Raw genomic sequence first — 19,905 nt, 5'->3', positions numbered from 1 at the left:
AGGAAATAGGGAGGGAGTGTGGTGTTTTTTGTAGCTAAGGCTTGTTTTAAATCCCTACAACTATATTGGCTCACGTTAGTCATTGAGCAACAACTCTACGTTTTACAGAAGCTTGAAATGGTTGTGTTATATTGAGCATATGATGTGTGTCTTTCTGATGCCTTGAAATATTTTAGGACTGGAATGGGCCATTTTTGTCTGTTGTTAGAATAACCTCTTTTTTTAACCCAGGCTTTAAAATGGCACTTTTCATTTTGTGTGTGAATCTCAAAACTTACTGATTGTTAAAGATCATGATGGAAGATTTGTGCTTAGAACCAAGATGATGATGGTTTTGTTGATAGTGAGTTTCAAAACCATGCTTTACTAAAAGCTCGTATGTTCCTAAATGGCTTTGTAATTAACTCTTCATTTAACTTGTGAGGTTTATGGACCGTACTGATGGAACAATGAGTTCTGAATTCAAGACAAAATATGCTGTGAGTGGGGTTTATAGCTCTTACGGCTCACACCTCATTGTTAATAAAGGGGCAATTTACTTTTTTTTTTTGGTGGTAGTTACTTCAGATCTTAACAAGTTGCGTATCATGTATTTATTGTGCAGAAGGTGAGGAAGAGCCCTTTTGGGTTTTTTTTTTTGTTTTTGTTCTTTTTAAAACTGATTGCTAGATGTGCCTGTGCACACATCCTGTAGTTGAAATACAGGATGTAGGGCTTTTCCTCTCTAAAGTCTACATGGACAAGCAAAGATGCTGAGATACAATCTAGAAAACCCCTGTGATAAACTTCTCTACAATAGTGTTGCTGATGTGTGCACTGGTCTTTTGGGGTTCATGGCCAAAATAGTGTAGGATTGTCAACAAACATAATTCAGTAAACTTGTCTGAATCATTAGAATTACTTAGAGTAAACCAACTTGGGACGTGGCTTCTGTTTTGAAGCTGCAGTTTGTTTGTAAGCAATGTGTTTTTAGTAATGAGATGCTGACCAGCATTTGTGTCTCTAGAGAAGAAGAGGAACGTCTGAGAAATAAGATCCGAGCAGATCATGAAAAGGCTCTGGAAGAGGCTAAGGAGAAATTGAAGAAATCGCGTGATGAGATTCAAGCTGAGATTCAGACAGAAAAGAACAAAGTAGTGCAAGAGTTGAAAAAGAAAGACAGCAAGCCACTGCCCCCTGTTCCTTTACCAAATCTTATAGGGATAAACAGTGGAGAACCAGCAGACCCGGATATCCGAGAGAAGAGGAACAAAATTAAAGAGGTAAAGATGATGATGATGTGGTCCTAACCCGTTCTTGTATCTAATAACAGTTATTTATGTGGCATTTAGTTGTTGTTGTGATTTATATTGAAAAGAAAATAAAAACAGGACTACAAATCTTTTAGATAAACGCTGTCAAAAGTATATGTCAAATATTAATGAACATCAGCATTATTGCATGTTTTTTTCATGGTGTTGGGGTGTTAATATTTCACTGGATAACAACTTAAAAATTATTTTAAGGATTTCTTCAATGTAGGGATGTAGGTTCACAATGTGTTTGTCATTAACATGTGGAACACCAACAAGTGCATCTTTAAAGCTGAGCCTGACTTTGTCAGGTTCCATTGAAAGACTGAGATATGTTAGTGCCGCCGGATATTTTTAAATGTTTAAAAAAGTGGTTTGAAAAGATAGGAAAAAATAAATGACCTGCTGCTAAAATTGGCAAATTATCAAACTATTTCATGCTTTACAAATAAAGTTTTAAATGGGTATAAAAAAAACCTAGGAGCTCATTTAAGTAGATTGCCTCATTTACCTGTGTGAGATTTGAACTAAGATGTTGGCTTAGGCTTTTGGTTCTGTGGCAGCCTGTGCTATGGGAATTGCTCTTTCTGGTTTTATGCTTTCCACTCCTGGTTGACAGTGAGATTCATTGCCCTCTTTTGCCCTGGTGGTGCTAATTTCCTATTACTATTGCCAGACGCTTTTCTGAGTCTGTACTTCTAACTAGCATGGCGGAAACATTTTAGTGCTGCCTTTTTTTTTTTTTTCCTTTCCTTGCAATCTGAATAGTTTTATGCCTAAAAATCGGGTTAGAAAGCAGGAATGGTTCAGGCCAGAGGCAGACAAGCACAGGCTCTGTAATTAAAGAACATCCAGGATCACACCACTTAGTAGTTACATCAGCTAAATCTTCTTTTAAATTGTAATCTGAGTTTAGTTAGCTCATAAAAGCAAACAAAAATAAGTCAGTCATACACCTGCCCTTGTAGTAGGGAAGAGTTGCAGCTGGAATATGTGGCATGGGTAGATCACCCCAGTTGGAATTTTCCTTTGAATATTAATGATGACTAGATGAAATCCACTCTTATCAAATAATGAACAACTGCTTATGATACATGAGTGATGCAGCATGGGGCTGTATCACTATTTGAATCTCTCAAGGAGCAAATCCTTCCCCAGAAGGTGTGCCTGTTCTGTTTGTGACTACTGCAGAAGCACTTTTGGCTGAGAAGTTTTGTGTGGAATATTGCACTTCCTTGATCCTGCTTGGTTAGGGCTGTTGCCCGCAGGACAGCACTAAATAGTGGATTTTAAAAGGCTCTAGTGCTTTTTAAAACTGCCCTCAAACATTTTCAGTGAGAATATGCGGAGAATACTGCTTTTCAAAATGTTTTCTGTATGGCGAAGATGAATGGTGAATGGTATGGTCATGTAGTTGTCAACACTTCTTAATTTTAAAAACAGGTTACTACCTTTGAGTTTGCTACTGATAGATTTAGTGGGTAGAATAAAAATGAATTGACCAAGTAATGTGAAAGTACGGAGCACAGCTAACAGTGAAGAACTAGCTGGAAGAAATCAACTAAAGTTCCGATAGATCATCCCTGGAATTGGAGGAAGGGCTGAAAATAGTACTTGCATTTCTGAGGCTGTTTTGTCAGAATGTAGACTAAGAGGAGATGAGAAGCTATAGGTTAATACAGAATGACTATCTTCTTAGTGACGTGAATAAGTAATAAAGTTTGGACAATTCTTGCTGATCTGAACCTGAAGGTATAGCAGTGTGAGTGAGGAATCCAGGGTAGTCTAATAGCTCTGGTGATCCTTTAGTTGCCGTTGCCACAAATCTCATGCTGTAAAAGGCTTACTCCTTTTTTTGGTGATCAGCCTACATGTGAGTCACGCTGACAGGCTGTTCTTTTCATTGCATAACTTGTTGATGGCTCCTATTGTGATTTCTGAAGTGTAGCGTTTCATAGCCAGACCTAAAGATTTTATGGGACTAAATATTAGGTTGGTCAATACTTCAGTTAGGATAATCATACCTTTGGACTGAGCAGTCTTCAACAGTGTGACCACTGTGCTTCAACAGCCCAGGATCATACTAGCATGACTGAACTTTGTCTTTGTGTGAACTGCCTTCATTGAGTGAGTCTTGTTAGTACTGTGGCTATCAGATGATCTCCTCAATTTTTAAATTCTTTGATGCAGGACAGCAGATTATCACTCTTACAGCTAGATGTGTGAAGGGGTAGAATACAGGAGTGGAAGGTTTGCTGGTGATAATGCTGAAGAACCCATTGTTGGTACGTTGTCATTTTTGTTTGGCCTCTATGTCTACTTCTGGCTTTTGGCATCTGCTATGTTGCAGTGAATATAGTGTGACCGAGATAAAATATATATCGGCAGTATCAGATGAGTAATGTTTTGCCCGAAACCTGTTTTTGACAGCATCAGATGTATCACAGAGGGCCGCAACAATTCCGGAGATACACAGTGCATTTTGAAGTGTGCTGTAGTTGTCGAGATCTTCTCTCACTGTTTTTTGTAACCAGCGTAGACTAATGAAAATAGGTTTTGTAGATGAGGTAGAGACTTAGCAAAAAAGTAGACAATATCTTTAACATAGATCTACACCGACATTATGTGGCATTTCTGACATGCAAGACATCATGGTTGCCAGGATTGAGACAGAAAAGTAGCACAGGGAAGCTCCTAGCTCTTTAGAGGCTGCATATCTGGCTTCCAGGTGGTCCTGAAAAGGCATTTGGCTCAGGCCTTGGCTTACTCTGAAGTGTCCTGATGTATATTTGGGGAGCTTCATTTTCACAGAATAGCTTGAGACTGCATAAATTCACGGAATTAATTAATCTATACAGCCTTTTTCACCTAGCATCAAATGATGAAAAACTACGTAGAATTGGGCGGACTGGGGACAGTTTGTAACACACCTGTGGCTGTCTACAATTGTGCAAAATACTGGAAAACTTTCACCTGGGGATCTTGTTTTGATCATTTTTACAGAAAATTTATTGCTGCTTTTTCTTTCAAAAGAACAACTTGATGAAGTCTTTTTTTTTTTTTAATAGGTCTTTGTATAAAAAGTGGTTTTGCAGTACTTAAATATTTTAAATACATACTTTGGTTTGCTTTGTTGTTGTTTTTTTTTCTAAAGCATGTAAAGGTAGAAAGTTGTATAATGCTCTTAAGAGAGCTTTGTAAAGCATTTGAAAGCTTTATGTAATAGGAATGTTTGCTGAGCACAGAGAGGGTGGCTTCTTAAGGTCATGGAATAAACCAGGAGCAGAATCTGCATCTTCTGGTTTTGTTTTTGTGTGTCTTTTGGTTCTGATATTTATATTTAGTGTTACATTGTATTCTCAATTGTAAATAACTCATAGAATTGTATAATATGTCTGTATTGTTCTAACAAGCTATTAATTCAGTTATTTCAATCAGGACCACTTGTGAGTTGGCTGATTATTTTAGATGCACAGTAACAACTCTGAGAAGTAAAAGTTTTCCACCTGCTTATGGTACATGCTTCGTAGCACTTCCCTAGTATTAACTTGCTCCTCCAGCTTTCAAAAAATGCTGTGGTTTTTAATTAACTGGTATTTTAAGAATAAACATATCAGAAAATTATTATTGTTGCTATACTTTAGCTTTGTATTAATACTTCAGTGATTTTTTTCATGCAAAGTAAAAGATGAGAAAATGGTTTTATAGGAGAGTAGATGTAACTTGTATAATTTTCCAAAAAGATTTTAAGATGTATTTTGTGGTTAATGCAAAGAAATAAAGAACAAAACTCATCTTTTGGAAGTCCTTGACTTCCTTTCCAAGTTAAATTAGATAGAAATTGCATGAACACTTGAAATTTTTTGGCACTTAATTTCCATTATGTCCTTTAAATAGCGTTCAGAACATTATTTTTTTTTCCTGCAGTTTAAGTGTAATCATTACATAGTGCTCTTTTTTTTAATGAGTTTTTTGTTTCCTTGAGAAGTTAAATTTTACCCAGTCAAAAAAGGAAAATTTTATTATTCTTTTCACCCTACTCAGGGTTCAGGTTTTCTTTCATTTCAGCCTAAGGTTTCACAGTATTACCTTACTGCCAGTGTTCATTTTGGATACTTGCTGAAATAGTGTATTTTACCCACCAATGGTACTAATTCCATGCACGATATTCTATATATACCTTGTTCCCAATATTTGAAATGTTTGTTTAGAGTTCTTGGGTTGTTAAAGTCCATAGGACTTTGCTCTGAGAAGTATTGAAATTATTGATGTGTAAGGTTTACATACAAGTCAGTATGTATTGTATTACAGGCAATATCAGTTTTGCATATGTACTGACTGCGGAGCTCTGGGGGTGATTGTCAAGGACCCAGTGGTCTGGGTAGTGGCCTCCTTGGGAAAGGGTGTGAGGAGGGGGAGGGCACTGGCGATGCACATCAGCAGGTGGTTGTGGAGCTGACGTTGGCAACAGGGTTTTGGGTTCTACAACCATGGGGAACCCTGTTTGCAGGGTCTGCCTGGGAGAGATGGGATCCACCGCACTAAGATGGGATAAAGGCATCTTTGCCAGCAGGATGGCTGATCCCCTAAAGAGGGCTTTAAACTAGGAATGATGGGGGAGGGAAAGAGTGACGAGCAGCCCTGTGAAGGAGTGACTGACAGGGTGGATGAGCAAAGGGCCTCTGGTGATGTGACAGAAAAGCATCACAAAATCAGCAAAACAGGGCTTAAGCAGGGTCACGTCTAGCACTTGCAATAAGCAAGGAAGTGCCTACAAGGCACCATTATGGAGAAATCCCTAAAACTCTTCCTGGGAAATCAGCATGCTGGAGTGCATGTGCAATAACACGTGCGGTGCAGGGACTAAACATGAGTCAGGGATCTGTGTGCATTTGCAGGACCGCAGTCTTGTTGGGATCACGGAGATGTGGTGGGATGACTTGCATGACTGGAGTGTTGCAGTGGAGGGATACAGACTCTTTAAGAAGAATGGTCTGGGAAATCAAGGGGGTAAAGTTACCTTTTATGTGAGAGGAGCTAGAGTGCCTGGAGCTCTGCCTGGGGATGGGCAATGAACAACTGAGAGCTTATGGATAAGGATTAAAGAGCAGATTGGTATGGATGACATTGTAGCATGTCTGCTATAGGTTGCCTGACCAGGCATAACAAGCGGATGAAGCCCTCTACAGACAGATTGGAGCATGCCCTGGTCTTCATGGGGGACTTCAACCAACTCTGTGTCCACTGGAGGCACAAAACAGTACAGCATAAGCAATTCAAGACTTTCCTGGAGTGCGTTGATGATGACTTACCCCTCCAAATGATGGTGCAGCCAATGAGGAGAGGTGCTCTGCTAAACCTCATACCTACAAAGAAAGGGGGTTTATTGGGGGTGGGAAGTCCAAAGGCAGACGTGACTGTAGGGACCATGAGATAGTGGAGTTCAGCAAGCTTACAACCCTTAACTTCAAGAGAGCAAACTTTTGCCTCTTCAAAAATCTGCTTGGTGGAGTCCTTCAGGATAAGACCCTGGAGAGAAGAGGGGCCCAAGAAAGCCGGTTATTGTTGAAGGATCGCTTCCACCAAGCTCAAGAGCAGCTGTCGGGAAGTCAAGCAAAAATGCCAGGAGTTCTTTCAAAACTCAAACACAGAAAGGAAACGTACAAAAGGTGGAAACAGGGACAGTTAAGCTGCGAGGAATACAAAGATACTGCCTTAGCTTGAAAAGATGGGGTTAGGAAAGCCAAAGCCCAACTGCAAGTGAATCTGGCAAGCGATATCTAAGGCAATGTGAAGCCTTGTCTAAGTACACTGGTGACAAAAAGATTAAAGAATATGTTGGCCTGCTGCTGGATGAGGCAGAGGACCTGATAACGGAGGACATAAAGAAGCTGAGGTTCTTTTTTTGCCTCAGTCTGGACTGATAAGACTGGCCTTCAGGAATCCCAGGCCCTGGTAACCACTGAGAAAGTCTGGAGCAAGAAAGACATACCCTTAGTGGAAGAGGATCAGGTGAAGGAATACTTAAGCAAACTGTAAATACACAAGTCTATGGGCCATGATAGGATGTACCCAGGAGTGTTGAGGGAGCTGGCTGATGTCATTGCAGGACCTCTTCATAATCTTTGCATGATCATGGTGAATGGGAGAAGCGCCCAAAGACTGGAGGAAAGCAAATATAATTCCTATCTTCAAGAAGAGCAAGAAGGAGGACCCAGGGAAGTACAGGCAGGTCAGCCTTTTCTCAGTCCCTGGGAAGGTGATGGAGCAGCTAATCCTGGAAGCTATTCTCAGGCCCACGAACAACAAGAACGTGATTGGGAGTGGCCAGCATGGATTGAAAAAGGGGAGGTTGTGGTTGACCTGCTTGATGAATTTGTACAATTAAATGACTGGCTTAGTAGATGAGGGGTGAGCAGTGGATGCTGTCTACCTAGACTTTTGGCACGGTCTCCCATAAAATTCTCACAGGGAAGCTGACGAAGTATGAGCTGGATAAGCAGACAGTGAGGTAGGTTGAAAACTGGCTGAATGGCTGGGCCCGGAGGGTAATGATGTCTGTTTGGAGGCCAGTAACTAATGGCGTATCTCACGAGTCAATACTGTGTCTGATTCTGTTCAACATCTTCATTAATGATCTGGATGATGGAACAGAATATACCCTCAGCAAGTTTGCTGATGACAAAACTGGGAGGAGTGGCTGATACACCAGAGCATTGTGCTGCCACCCAGGGGAATGACAGGCTGGAGAAATGGGCTGACAGGAACTTCATGCAGTTTAAGGGAAGCACAAAGTCCTGCACCTGGGGAAAAACCCCATGCACCAATATATGCTAGAGGTCAACCAACTGGAAAGCAGCTTTGCAGAAAAGGACTTGTGAGTCCTGGTGAACACCAAGTTGAACATGCCAGCAGTGTGCCCTTGCAGCAAAGGAGGCTGACTGCATCCTGGGCTGGATTAGAAAAGTATTGCCAGCAGGTCCAGGAGGGTGATCCCTCCCCTCTACTCAGCACTGGTGAGGCCAAACCTGGAGTGGCCCAGTTCTGGGCTCCCCAGTATGAGAGGCATGGACATACTGGAGAGAGTCCTGCAAAGGTGCTTAAGAGTGGAGTGGAACATCTCTTATCTGAGGAAAGGCTGCAAGAGCTGGGACTGTTTGTCCTGGACAAGAGAAGGCTCAGGGGGATCTTACCCAATATGTAATAAATACCTGAAGGAAAGGTGCAAAGAGGAGGGAGCCATGCTGTTTTCAGTGATGCCCAGTGACGGGACAAGAGACCATGGACACAAACTGGAACACAGGAGGCTCCATCTGAATATCAGAAACCCCTGTTTACTGTGAGGGTGACCAAGTGCTGGAGCTGCTTGCCCAGATAAGTTGTGGAGTCTCCCTCCTTGGAGATACTCTATAAGATGCCTGGACATGGTCCTGGGCAGCCTGCTCCAGATTACCCTGCTTGAGCAGGGAGGTGGGACCAGATAACCTCCAGAGGTCCCTTCCATCCTCAACCATTCTGTGACAGAATGATGTTTGTTGGCTGAACCTGTCAGCTGGAAGAAAGCTTCTCCAGAATGTCACACAACTGCAGTAAAGTAAACTGAAGAGTGAAATAATTTTTGTTCTAGGTCTCAAAGATAGACTGGAAAATCGGAGTTTTCTGGAGCTTTTGTGCTACTACTTGTCCTGTATTTGCTGTGATACGCAGTTATGTAATTAAGCAATGCTAATTGTACATAGACTTCTTAAAATTCAGCTCAAAGGAGGTGAGTTCACACAAATAAGCTAGAGTTGTGAAGTGACTAAAGCTGCATGCCTACTTCTTGTGCAGTTTAAAAGCTGTTATGCTTAATGAGATGGGACGGCAAGGAGATGTCGTATTATGTTCTGATAAGCTGTTTTCAACACATCAAAATTTTTCGTTCTGTTTCCTGCTTGTCATGGCTTTCGGGTAAAAAGAAAAAGCAGAAAGATGGACACTTAAGCAAAAATTGTGAAATTGTCATTGAGGGAGCATAGGGGCCCCAGGTAAAGATCACTTGCTCCATCTGACACTTGCGGAATGAGCTGGTGTTAAGTTTGGATGCTTTGCACGAGGGAGTAACAAGGTCCCAGTTGGGAAGCTGGGGACATTCTGACTTGAGTTCTGTTGCCAGTGAACTTACTGTGACCTTCAGCAAAACTTCCAGTGTATCCTCTTTTAAAATGTGACTTCTAATGTGTTGCCTCTTAGAAGGAGAGGTAGGGAGATAACTTATTTAATATTAGTGGAGGCAATTTTGGAAATGCATTTAGAAATGTGCCAAGAAGAGGAGTGATTAAAATGTATTTTCATCATGGTCTCCGGATGATGCTCAAGAGGCTGTTAATAATGTTGAAAAACAAGATGTTGTTTTATAAGCAGCAAAACTAATGTTTTCTTATGGATTTTTGACGTAAATCCCCTTATACCACCCTCAGCTTCTCATGCACACATTGCTGTGAATGCCCTCTTATCTTCCTTTTTGACTGCATGAGCTGCAGCGTGTTCCGTGCCTGGTTTAGAGCTACCTGCATGCTAAGTGCTGCCCCTCTGAATGAATTAAAGGGTTGGATTATAACTGCCTTCCGCTCAGTTGGGGAACTAATTTGTGTCTGTCTCCCTTAGCTAGCCACAGATATTTTCTTTTTTTTTTTTTTTTCCCCCCCCTGCACAAAAAGTAGCGGTCCCAAGTATCTGGTTCCTCTAACTCTGTAAAATCAGGTTTGAAATAAGAGAATGGATTCAAAGGCTACTGCAAAAGTATGTGGCAAATGACAGATGTACAGACAGCAAGATTGCATAAGGCTTATTCTCTTAAGAAATCAGGTTAAAAATAGTGAGTAAGAGTCCTTTTACCTGAGATCTATTTTGTGCGCTGATTGAGAAGAGAGCCGTGCAGAAGAAATACTTAAACATGCAGAGGTCTTTTCACGCTGCATAACTCTTCTTTTCATAGTTACTATTCCACTTCCAGTGCTAATCTCATTTAGTTTTTTCATAACTGCAGTGTTTGTGATCTAGTCAAATAGGCTGCCTTCTGTGACTGTGGGACTTTTTTTTCAGCATTTAAACACAATTTAGAACGATTTCATTATTGCTGACACTTTACACTCTTTTTGTTTTCTTGGTCAAACTTACTTGGACTTCTAGTTGGGTTGGACTTCAGTTTTTATTAACTGTTGTGTTAAGAGTTTTGCACTGCATTTTGTAGCTCACTGCTCCTGGCTTTCATCCCAATGAAAATGAAGCACAATTAAGTATTATGACCTATCTTTTTCAGTATCTAAGATAGCACTCCCTGCAGTGTGCGTGTTTTTAAAAAAAAAAAAATGCACAAATTTTATGTATAAGTGTGTGTATCTATAAAAATGTGACTGTATCTATATATGTATACATGCATCATTTATTAAGTTGTTTTGTTTGCACAGTATTTGTATTCTCTGTTCTGGATTCTTAAATGTAATTCAGAATGTTGAGAACAGCTAAGTTGGCTTTAAATTAGTTCCGCTGCACTTTTTGAATGCTTATCTCGCTTTTACTGAATGAGTGAAATCTGTGTAAAGTAAGGATGGACTCCTTTTAATCAAGCCTGTTGGTAAACTAAGTTTCAATGGGTATATTAGAATGAAAATTGTGCAATTAGCACTTTCACCAGAACAGGCAAGTTAGGAATGGCCTTGCACAAAGTTGTGTTCCAGCATGTCGGGATGGTTGTATAAAGAACTCAGTTTACATTTGTAAATCTTTAATTTATGCCTGTGAGAAGCTTTGTAGCTTGGTGTATTTATTTTGCTCAGACAGAAGGATGAAAATAAAGCTTCTAGTGTGGATAGTGCAGTATTTCACCTGCACGTCCTGGATAGGTTGCTTTGGTTGGTAAGTTAAAATGTGCTGCTAATGAGGAATGCAAGTTTGTGTGTTTGAGGATATTTAAAAAACGAATCAATTTATTCAAGTTGTAGCAATAACAGAATTCTCTAGCACTCATGCATTATTGGAAGCATGTTAAAAATGCAAGAAGGTCTTCGTTATTAAAGATACCTTTTTTCCAGACTGTTGTGAGAACAATCTGTCTTTCAACAATGAACGAGCACATTTGCAGTATTTAAAATTCATAAATGCAAAATCAAATCAAGAAAACAAGGAAATATTTCACTTCCGTGATATAATCAGCTATGTTTCACTTCCCTGATATAATCAGCCAAACAAAAATGTGCAAAACATGAGGTAAACTACTTATATTCAGAAATAATGGGTAAATATAAAGGCTCCATGGTATCTGATTGACTTTGCTACTATTTTTTTAATATTTGATGTGCCATTTATTCCTATACTGCAGAAATTTTGGTAGCAAAAATTATGAATTATGGCTAGATGGAAGAGCCCTCTATGTTAAATTATAAAAATCTGTTGTACAAGTGGTAATGTATATTTTGCAGCTATGCAGACTTTGATTGGAAGGCAAGAGCATCCTCTTAAATACAGTAAAAATTCTACTACTTGTTAGTCATCTTTGCATAATTTCTACTGTAGTCCTTTCTGTGTTTCTCAGAGCACCTCTGCAGAGGTCTGTTCTTTAACATAGTTTTCTTGATTATGTTAATGCTTGGTAATGTTACATCTCAGAATTATTGGTATTAATTATGTCATTGATACACAATGTGACCTACTTGGAGTTGATGAGTAACCTCTTACGATTTGTTCCATTAAGACGTAGGTCATCTGCATATGGTACTGTAATACCTGAAACTCACAACAGTTAACCCCTGGTTTGCTCTGAGATTTGGATTCTTGATTTGCATTGCTGGCATCCATTCTTATTTGCTGCTTTGTTACCGGAGGACTAGGTGGCTAACAAGACATCAGTTGTTGAAAGAGGTTCAAGGGGAGATCAAAGAATGGCAGACCCCTATACCTGATGAATGAACTGTGCAGATTAACAGGAACTGGACAGGGAATACAACTGTTGAGCACACAGATATCTAAGATTTCTCAGTATATTTTTAATGATGGCACGATGCACAAAGCTATAGAAGATCCCTGAAGGAGTCAACAAGCATGTGAACATGGGAGATATGGTGATTATATACACAGCTTTTAAAAAAAAAAATAATAATATTTGGCAAGGTTCATCACTAATAGCTATTGAACTAAGCAGCCATGGGATGGAGGAGTCTATCTCTCTTTGCCTGGAGAAATTGGTTAGAAGGCACAAAACGTAGACTACAAATAAATGGTGCTGGAGGCCATAGAGGACGTGTGCTGGGGATCCATGTTCTGAATTATACAAATAAATTATTTAGAATTGGAAAACGGATGAATAGTGGTATGATCAACTTTGCTGCCAACACGGTGATTTGGAGTAGAAAACTGAGGCCAGACTGAAGAATTGTAGAAGAATCTTATGGGACTGAATGATTACCTCCCCTTTTATTTCTTAGCTAAATGTAAGATGATGCATATTGGGACTGGAAGGGGGATAGAAATTCCAACTTCACACTTAATGTGAAAAGCTGTGAGGTGACTTGTTACTGCTTGAGAATGAGAGCCTGTGATTACAATAGTTCCTTGGAAATGTGACTGTAGTGCTCAATTGCAGACAAAAGGCAAATATTCAGTATTTTAGGAAAAGAGAACAGAACAGGCAAGGTTCTTATGGTAGTGTGTGGAGCTAAGGCGCCTCTGCATCTAGTACACTTTATGCAGTTCTAGTCTCTCAGCTTCAAAAAGGGTACAGTAAAACTGGCAGAGGTGCAGGGATAAGCTGATGAAGATTATTAGATTGATGCCCGAAAAGGCAAGACTGGAAGGAGGCAAAGCTGGAAGAAAGGAACTGCTTTCTGCTGGCTGATGAGCAGTCTTGATTGTTTACAAAAATGATCTAGGAGGTTCTAGTTTTCTGGACACTACAGGACCAGTCAAACCTGTGACTATCAGTTTCTCTTGAAACCGTGAGGATGCACGAAGTCAAAAATACCTATGCATCATCTTGCAAGAAAAGAAAAAAAAAAAAGCATTTGGCATTCTTGTACAAATTTGAGCAGTCAGTTCACTGCTGTAAGCTCTCCAGGTTTAGGCCCTTTACACTTATTGTTCCAGTTCTCACCAGTCTGAAATATTTTCCCCTTAGTTCCATCAGGCGTCTTAGGCTTCCAATATTTCATGCCAACAAAATGGACAAGCTTCCCATTTTGCAAACATTTGATAAACATTTTAGTTTTGTTTTAGTAGTGGATTTGTTACTGGATTCATTAGTAATAGAAGAAAACCCAACTTTCTGTATGTGTTAACAATGTGTTCCAAACAGACTTTTTCAATGGCAGTGTTCAGAAATACAGAGGCATAGACTGGTGCATGAAATAATTTCTCTTTAAGTGGGGATTTGTAGCTCCCAGAAGAATAAAATAATCTGTATGAGTTTTCTGAGTTTTTTCAAAAATCTGAGTACCTATAAAAGGAAAAGATCATTCTTTAGTTTAACCTCCAGAAAGTGTTCTCTGCACAGACAGTAGGAAAGTGGATATTAATTTTTAATCTGCCAATTGAGCAGTAATCTTGTCTAGCAAGTTCTTGGTTATTTTTAAAACAGAATTTGAAGGTGGTTTGTATAAATCTCTTGAAATCGTACCCTTAACCAGAATAGGTTCCTTTGAAAGCAGAACCTGTTATTATGCACATTCCTGATGAATGGCAAGAAGACGATAGGTTTCTCATTTCTGTGCCCAACCAATAAATATCACAATTTGCTCATCATTTGTTTCTTTTGCTTATTTCTCAGGAACTCTTATTTTCTGTTTGCTAGGGGTCTGCCCTTTTACCACTGTCTTTACAAAAACCTGATTTCCCAGTGACTACAGAGGATCAGATCCCATGAACATGTTCTAAAGTCAGTAAACACATCTAGATAACGGTGTTACCTACAAAAGCAATTTCATTTGAGACCTGCACTGCTGCTTGGCATTCTGGCTCTCTTGCAGCAGAGTCCAGATTCATCTTTTTGTAGAATTAGCAAGCTGTATGTGCAACAGCATCTTGCTGGCTCTTGTGTATGGTACATCCCATACCATAAACGCGGTTGAGACTGATACTCAGTGGACCTATCGCCTATGAATGATTTTGCCTTCAAAAGGAAAATCTGGCATTAATATTGTCAGTAAAAATTCCATCACTAAAACAATTTGTTCTGTGGTGGACAGATAGCAAGATCTTTAAATGATATGCCATCAGGCTCCAAGCACTTAACTTTGGCAAACTGCTATCAGGTATGGAAATTTCAGCTATGGAAATCTCCTCCTCTCCTTTTTTGCAATTATTGATCCATGCCTGAACCAGCTTGTTATTTTCACTCTGCCTGAGCTTAAGATGCTTCTGTTGTGGGTTTTTTGAGGGGGTGGGAGGGGTAGTCTCAGGTGCGGGTTTGCAAGTATTTTTGCTTTCTTCCTATTATCATTAGTGCTGACGTTTGGGTCAGTGTCTGAAACTTCCCTCTCCTCTTAAATGCGAGTTCGGGGTTTTTTTCTTTTTAATAAAAGCCTATCTATACCTGCAGCTATTCTTCAGCATTTCCAACTTTTACTATGCAAATGCTATCTGGCATAACTGTAGAGACAATATTGTTTTTTCAGATCAGGAGTTCACATTGCTTGTACTTCCTGAGCTAAAGTGACATCCTCTCCTAAATTTTCAGCTGGCAGAGGGCATCTGTCTTCTCCTGTCTCAAAAGCTTCGGAGTGCACAACTGCTCCCAGTAGTATAGATGTTGTATCTGTAGTGTATCGTGCTACCAGTTCTGGCAGTAACAGAAATCTCCATGTTGTTATAAGATCTCTTGGCATATTTCCTTACAAAATATAATATTGTATACACGAGCTGTGGGGTTTCTCACTTGCATGTAATGTGCAGTTATCTGCTATCATGATATCATGAAGCTTGCTCACTTTGTGGTAGAGGAGAGTAATGAGCTGTGTATGAGAGTAATGTTCAGCGTTCATCTGGAAATAATCAGTTGACTAGTTAGCGTAATAAAGTCGAAAGATTCACGGGAAATCGCCATATTCTTTGCACGCTGTTTGGGGGAGGCAGAGGGGACAGGACAGACACGCATTTGTATTTACAGAAGTAGCTTAGTCTCCTCAAAATATGATTTCCTATATCAGAACCCTAGATAATGCAGTCAGCTGTGTCCTAGTCTTTTGTGATCGACAGAGTTCCCGCTCTCAGTAGTGTTTTCTTAAGTTACTTCTGCATTAATTCATGAATCTGGTGAAACTGACTCCTTTACGGTTTCTCTTACTGAAATTTTATCTTAGAATAAATTTTACCTTATGATGTTATGGATGTAGGAGCATCTTATTTTGTGATGTATTCTGTTTTAGCCCTTTGTAATTTCTGTAGCTTTCTTGGCTTTCCTCAGAACTAAATAGTCTGTAACAACATCTGTACCTTCCCCCCAGAAGCATAGCAAATTGGGACAGTGAAAAATTCCACAATTAACATTCTGCTGTGAGGAAATGAGTTGTTCTTCTTTTAGGATTAGCTAGTTTCTGATCTATAATGGTATTTGCCTACACTCTGAGATTTTTTTACAAAGCTAAAATGTCAACGGTCATTTGATTCTCCTTCATGAAATACTTAATTGATGCATCCACTTATGTGTAGATGTGGCGCTTGGGGACACGGTTTAGTGGTGGACTTAGCAGCACTACGTTTACAGTTTGACTTAATCTTAAAGGTCTTTTCCCAAACTAAAAGATTCTGTGATTTTATATACTTGAATTCAAAGGTCTCAGAAGCCCAGTTTCCCTTACACGGAAGCAGGTTGGTTAGGTCTGCCACATCTTGGTCACCTTGTTGTTTAGACATCCATTTGTTATCAAACTCACATAGAGCTCTCTGGTCAGTAGGTCTTTAGTTTCATCCTCGAGTGCCTTCTAAAACTATAGGTCTGTGTTTTGCCAGGTAGAGTTTTTAGGATTTAAAGGTGGACTGGAGTTGTAGCAGGACACTTCACGGAGGCCTTGCTAGCCCCATTCTGACTGGAGGAAGCCTTAAGTCCACCCTGACTGGGTAAAACCTTAAGTAGCCCAGTCTGATGCCATCACTGATCCTGCTTTGAGCAGGAGGTTGAACTAGAGACATCCTGAGGTCCCTTTCTGCCTGAACGATGCTGTGATTCTCAATTCTGTGATCTTAAGTTAATGAATAATTTTATATAAAAATTTGTAGGTTGATTCTGGATAACGTTAGTAAGAGGTCTCAGAGGAACTTCTATACTGCCGGTGATCAGGCTTTTATTGCATTTGTCATGCTGTAGTTTTCTTACCTGTCAAGAGAGGATCACTTTACCTGAGTCATCTTGAGGTTCTAATAGCTATTAATTGGTCAATTTGGTAAGTGCTTTGTAAACACTAAGGAATTTTTGAATGCTAATGAAATGGCTTATCTCTGCTCTTTTAGTGTAATATTTGCATCCTCATTTTCTTAATTACAGGTTGATGACACTAAAAGAGACTATACAGTATTATTGCCTAATCAGGTGTCAGAATCTTTTAGTGCAAATAGCAAAAGCCACCTGTGAGCTGACTTTAAATGACAAGCAGTAGGAGTGGGACCTCTGGCATCTTGAGAGGGACATCTGTACCGAGGTCGGTGTCAGTTTAACCTAGGAGTGCTTCCCAGCTTCTGGGCCTGTGCGTATACCTTTGCTGTGGTTCAAATTTATTGTCTGGGCATGAGTTAACTGAGCCATGGGAAGTTTGGAGGGAGATTATGTTCAAAGGAATTACAGCCGTGTAGGTTGGACAAGGATCTCTTGATGGTTGCAGGAAGGCAGAGACTTTGTTTTGCATGTCTCAGCAGGCAGTTTACATGCAGTTTGAAAGATTTGGGATTACTGGATGTGAGTTCCACTAAATCCTGAGCTCAGTAAAAGAAGAGAGCTGCTTCTGTGTGAGGTAGTGCTGGTAAGGCAGCTGGCTGCGTCTTAGCTTTTAGGCAGCATCTGCTTGTTTACTCCTGTTTTATGAGTATGGTGACTCTCTGATTAAAATAAGAAACCTACAGTCTTGTAAATCATAGTCAAAACCTTATTTGTGCTGATCTAATCAGTTTCTTAAAGAGTTCGTATTAGTCTGTTAGTTACACTAGCATAGTTTCTCCTCTTAGCATTTCTGACACTAGTGGATTTCTAAGACATAATAGGAAAATAAAATAGGTATAGTGTTGTGGATACAGCTGCATGGCGGTTGTTTTAGAACAGATTTGTTCCTAACTGTTCTTGTGTCTCGAGCGATGTCTTTTGGATTCCGATTCCTTCCTATTACTTGCTTTGATATGATCTGTTTAGGTAACTAATAATATTCGATTTTAAATTGCAATTGCTTTGCAATTTTGTCACAGTTGAATTTCTGCTGTATGCAAACAAGAAAGGTATTTAAGCAAATTAGCAAATCCGTAAAAGCAGTGCTTAGTGGATGATGCCAACTAATACTTGTGGGTCAGCAAGACCTTTTGTTTTTTAGGTGTAGTTTGCTACAGTAGGTGGTGGAAACATATTAAAAAGTTGAGAATGTTTTGTGGAGCAGATATTAATAATTTTATATACTGCTTTGTTCTTTGTACTTTCTAAAGAGCAAAGTGTTTGGCATTTCTTTCGGTAGAGGCTGTGTGACAGTATATCTTGGTCAAGTAGGTGTTGCTAACAAATTTATTATCCCTTTTGCAAAATTGTTTAGTCATTCTTGGATGTACCAGTGTAAATAAATCCCTCTTATGCTTCAGATACTAGTAGATATTTTTTTTTCTTTTGGGTAGTGTCTTAGACATTAGCCAGTATTTTTCACCAATTCCTTGTTTAAATGCATTCTTTATGCTTAAATTCTTAAATGTCTGTGCGTATATTTAAGGAAAAAAAAAGATAAAACAAGACAACAACATAATGCAGAGCATTAGGCTCTATAGCTCAAGTCAAATAGACTTGAAGTTGTTCCCAAATTTATTCATGCTGTATAATTTGATTTCTGTAACAGATAGAAATAGTGGCAAAGTAATTATAAGTATGCTGGGATGACTGTGGAAGATAAAGTCTCAAATACGGAGTAAAATATTGTATTCGTACAAAGTATTTTTATAATATAATCAAATCCTATTTTTTCCATCTCTTAGATGATGAAGCATGCCTGGGACAATTATAGGCAATATGGATGGGGACATAATGAGCTCAAACCAATTGCCCGGAAAGGACATTCCACCAACATATTTGGTAGGCTATATTTTCTGGTCTGTTTTCTTTTTTCTTGTTTTTTTTTTTTTTTAATATTTCTGTCCATGCTATCCTCCTTGAAAGTCTGCCCAAACTTCCTAGCAAATTCTGTTTTAATATAAATCTTTTGAAGTGTGGATGACAGAAGTGTATTGATTATTTCAGTGGTACTTCAATGAATTACTTTACTAAACTGTCTTTTGGGGAGAGTAATATGTTGTTATTGTTGCAAAAGCTAAGCTGTGTCTATGTGCACTGTTACATTGTGTACGTATGTATATAAAAAAATAAAATTTACAGTGCATCGGTGATATTTTTGAGATGCAATGAATATAAATTTGTTTTTAGAAGAAACAATCTCATCTTGTCTAGATCTTTGTGTTTAATTCCATGAGAATGTGATACAAGACAAAATGCAGGTGCAAGATGCCAAAAAACTGCTAGTACCACACGAAATTTAAAGTAGCTTCTAAAAAAAGATCTGGATAAGGCGAAAGTGACACTGTTACTTGATGTGTGACTTGTGTGTCCTGGACCTGTAGACTGGAATGAAAGAAAAAAAAAAAAAACATGCAATATACAGGAGTTCTAGGGCAGGGACAAGTTTTGAAGAAATTCAAGGGATGGACTGAAAATATTTGAGCAATGGAGTGTGAATACGAGTGTAACAAATGACATTTAGAATAGTATGAAACATGAGGAAGGTAAAGATCAAGAAATTGAATAACCTTGTGTTGCATGCATGTGATCAGATAGATGGCTTTTCTTCCTTAAAATGTCAATGATCCGCAGCAGTACTGCTTCTTTGGCGTAAATGCACTGGGATAGAATGAGTAGAATAATGATCTGAAAGTGGCAAGCGTTTTATTGGCACACCAACCAGGAAAGAATCTCTGTTTTATCCCCACTTCTGTAGGACTGAGGGTTTAAAAAAACCCGGTTATAACTGTTAAGGACTGAACCCTGGAGGTTCTCAAGATTCATCCTGTGGTATAGCACAACACATAACCTTGATGTTCATGACTAAGGTTAAACCTGGATTGGTCCAGAATGCGCAGCACTTAAGATGACTGGACCACGAAGTTCATGCATTTGTTTTGAAACGCATGAAAGAGTTGCTCTAGGACTGGGTGGGTTTTTGTGAATTGTGTTCGGGGTTTCATGCTATGTTCATCCACTCTCTGCTATCTGACGTAGGTATAAATTTATCATAACCACTTTTTACATAAAGAATGAGTGCGTATATACTGTGTATACCTCAAGCATGTTAGTATTGCGTATAATAGTTCGCTTTAAATCAATTTTATTGGCTTTTATTATAAGGCAATTGGC

The 19,905-nt window shown here is 39.2% G+C and overlaps 1 protein-coding gene across 1 annotated transcript in view; it reads left to right on the top strand.

The window, feature by feature from the left end:
* MAN1A2 (mannosidase alpha class 1A member 2) overlaps positions 1 to 19,905 on the top strand; it is a 139,048-nt gene that overhangs the window by 28,115 nt on the left and 91,028 nt on the right. Inside the window, exons 2-3 of the mRNA XM_054188657.1 lie at positions 1,007 to 1,262; positions 18,477 to 18,573. Of these exons, the coding sequence (XP_054044632.1) occupies positions 1,007 to 1,262; positions 18,477 to 18,573 (353 nt within the window). The remainder of the gene's footprint in view (positions 1 to 1,006; positions 1,263 to 18,476; positions 18,574 to 19,905) is intronic.

This window comes from Rissa tridactyla, chromosome 1 (assembly GCF_028500815.1).
Source record: "Rissa tridactyla isolate bRisTri1 chromosome 1, bRisTri1.patW.cur.20221130, whole genome shotgun sequence".
Classification (NCBI taxonomy): Eukaryota; Metazoa; Chordata; class Aves; order Charadriiformes; family Laridae; genus Rissa; species Rissa tridactyla.
The sequence above is the reverse complement of the archived record's forward strand: the minus strand, read 5'-3'. Positions and strand labels throughout refer to the sequence as shown.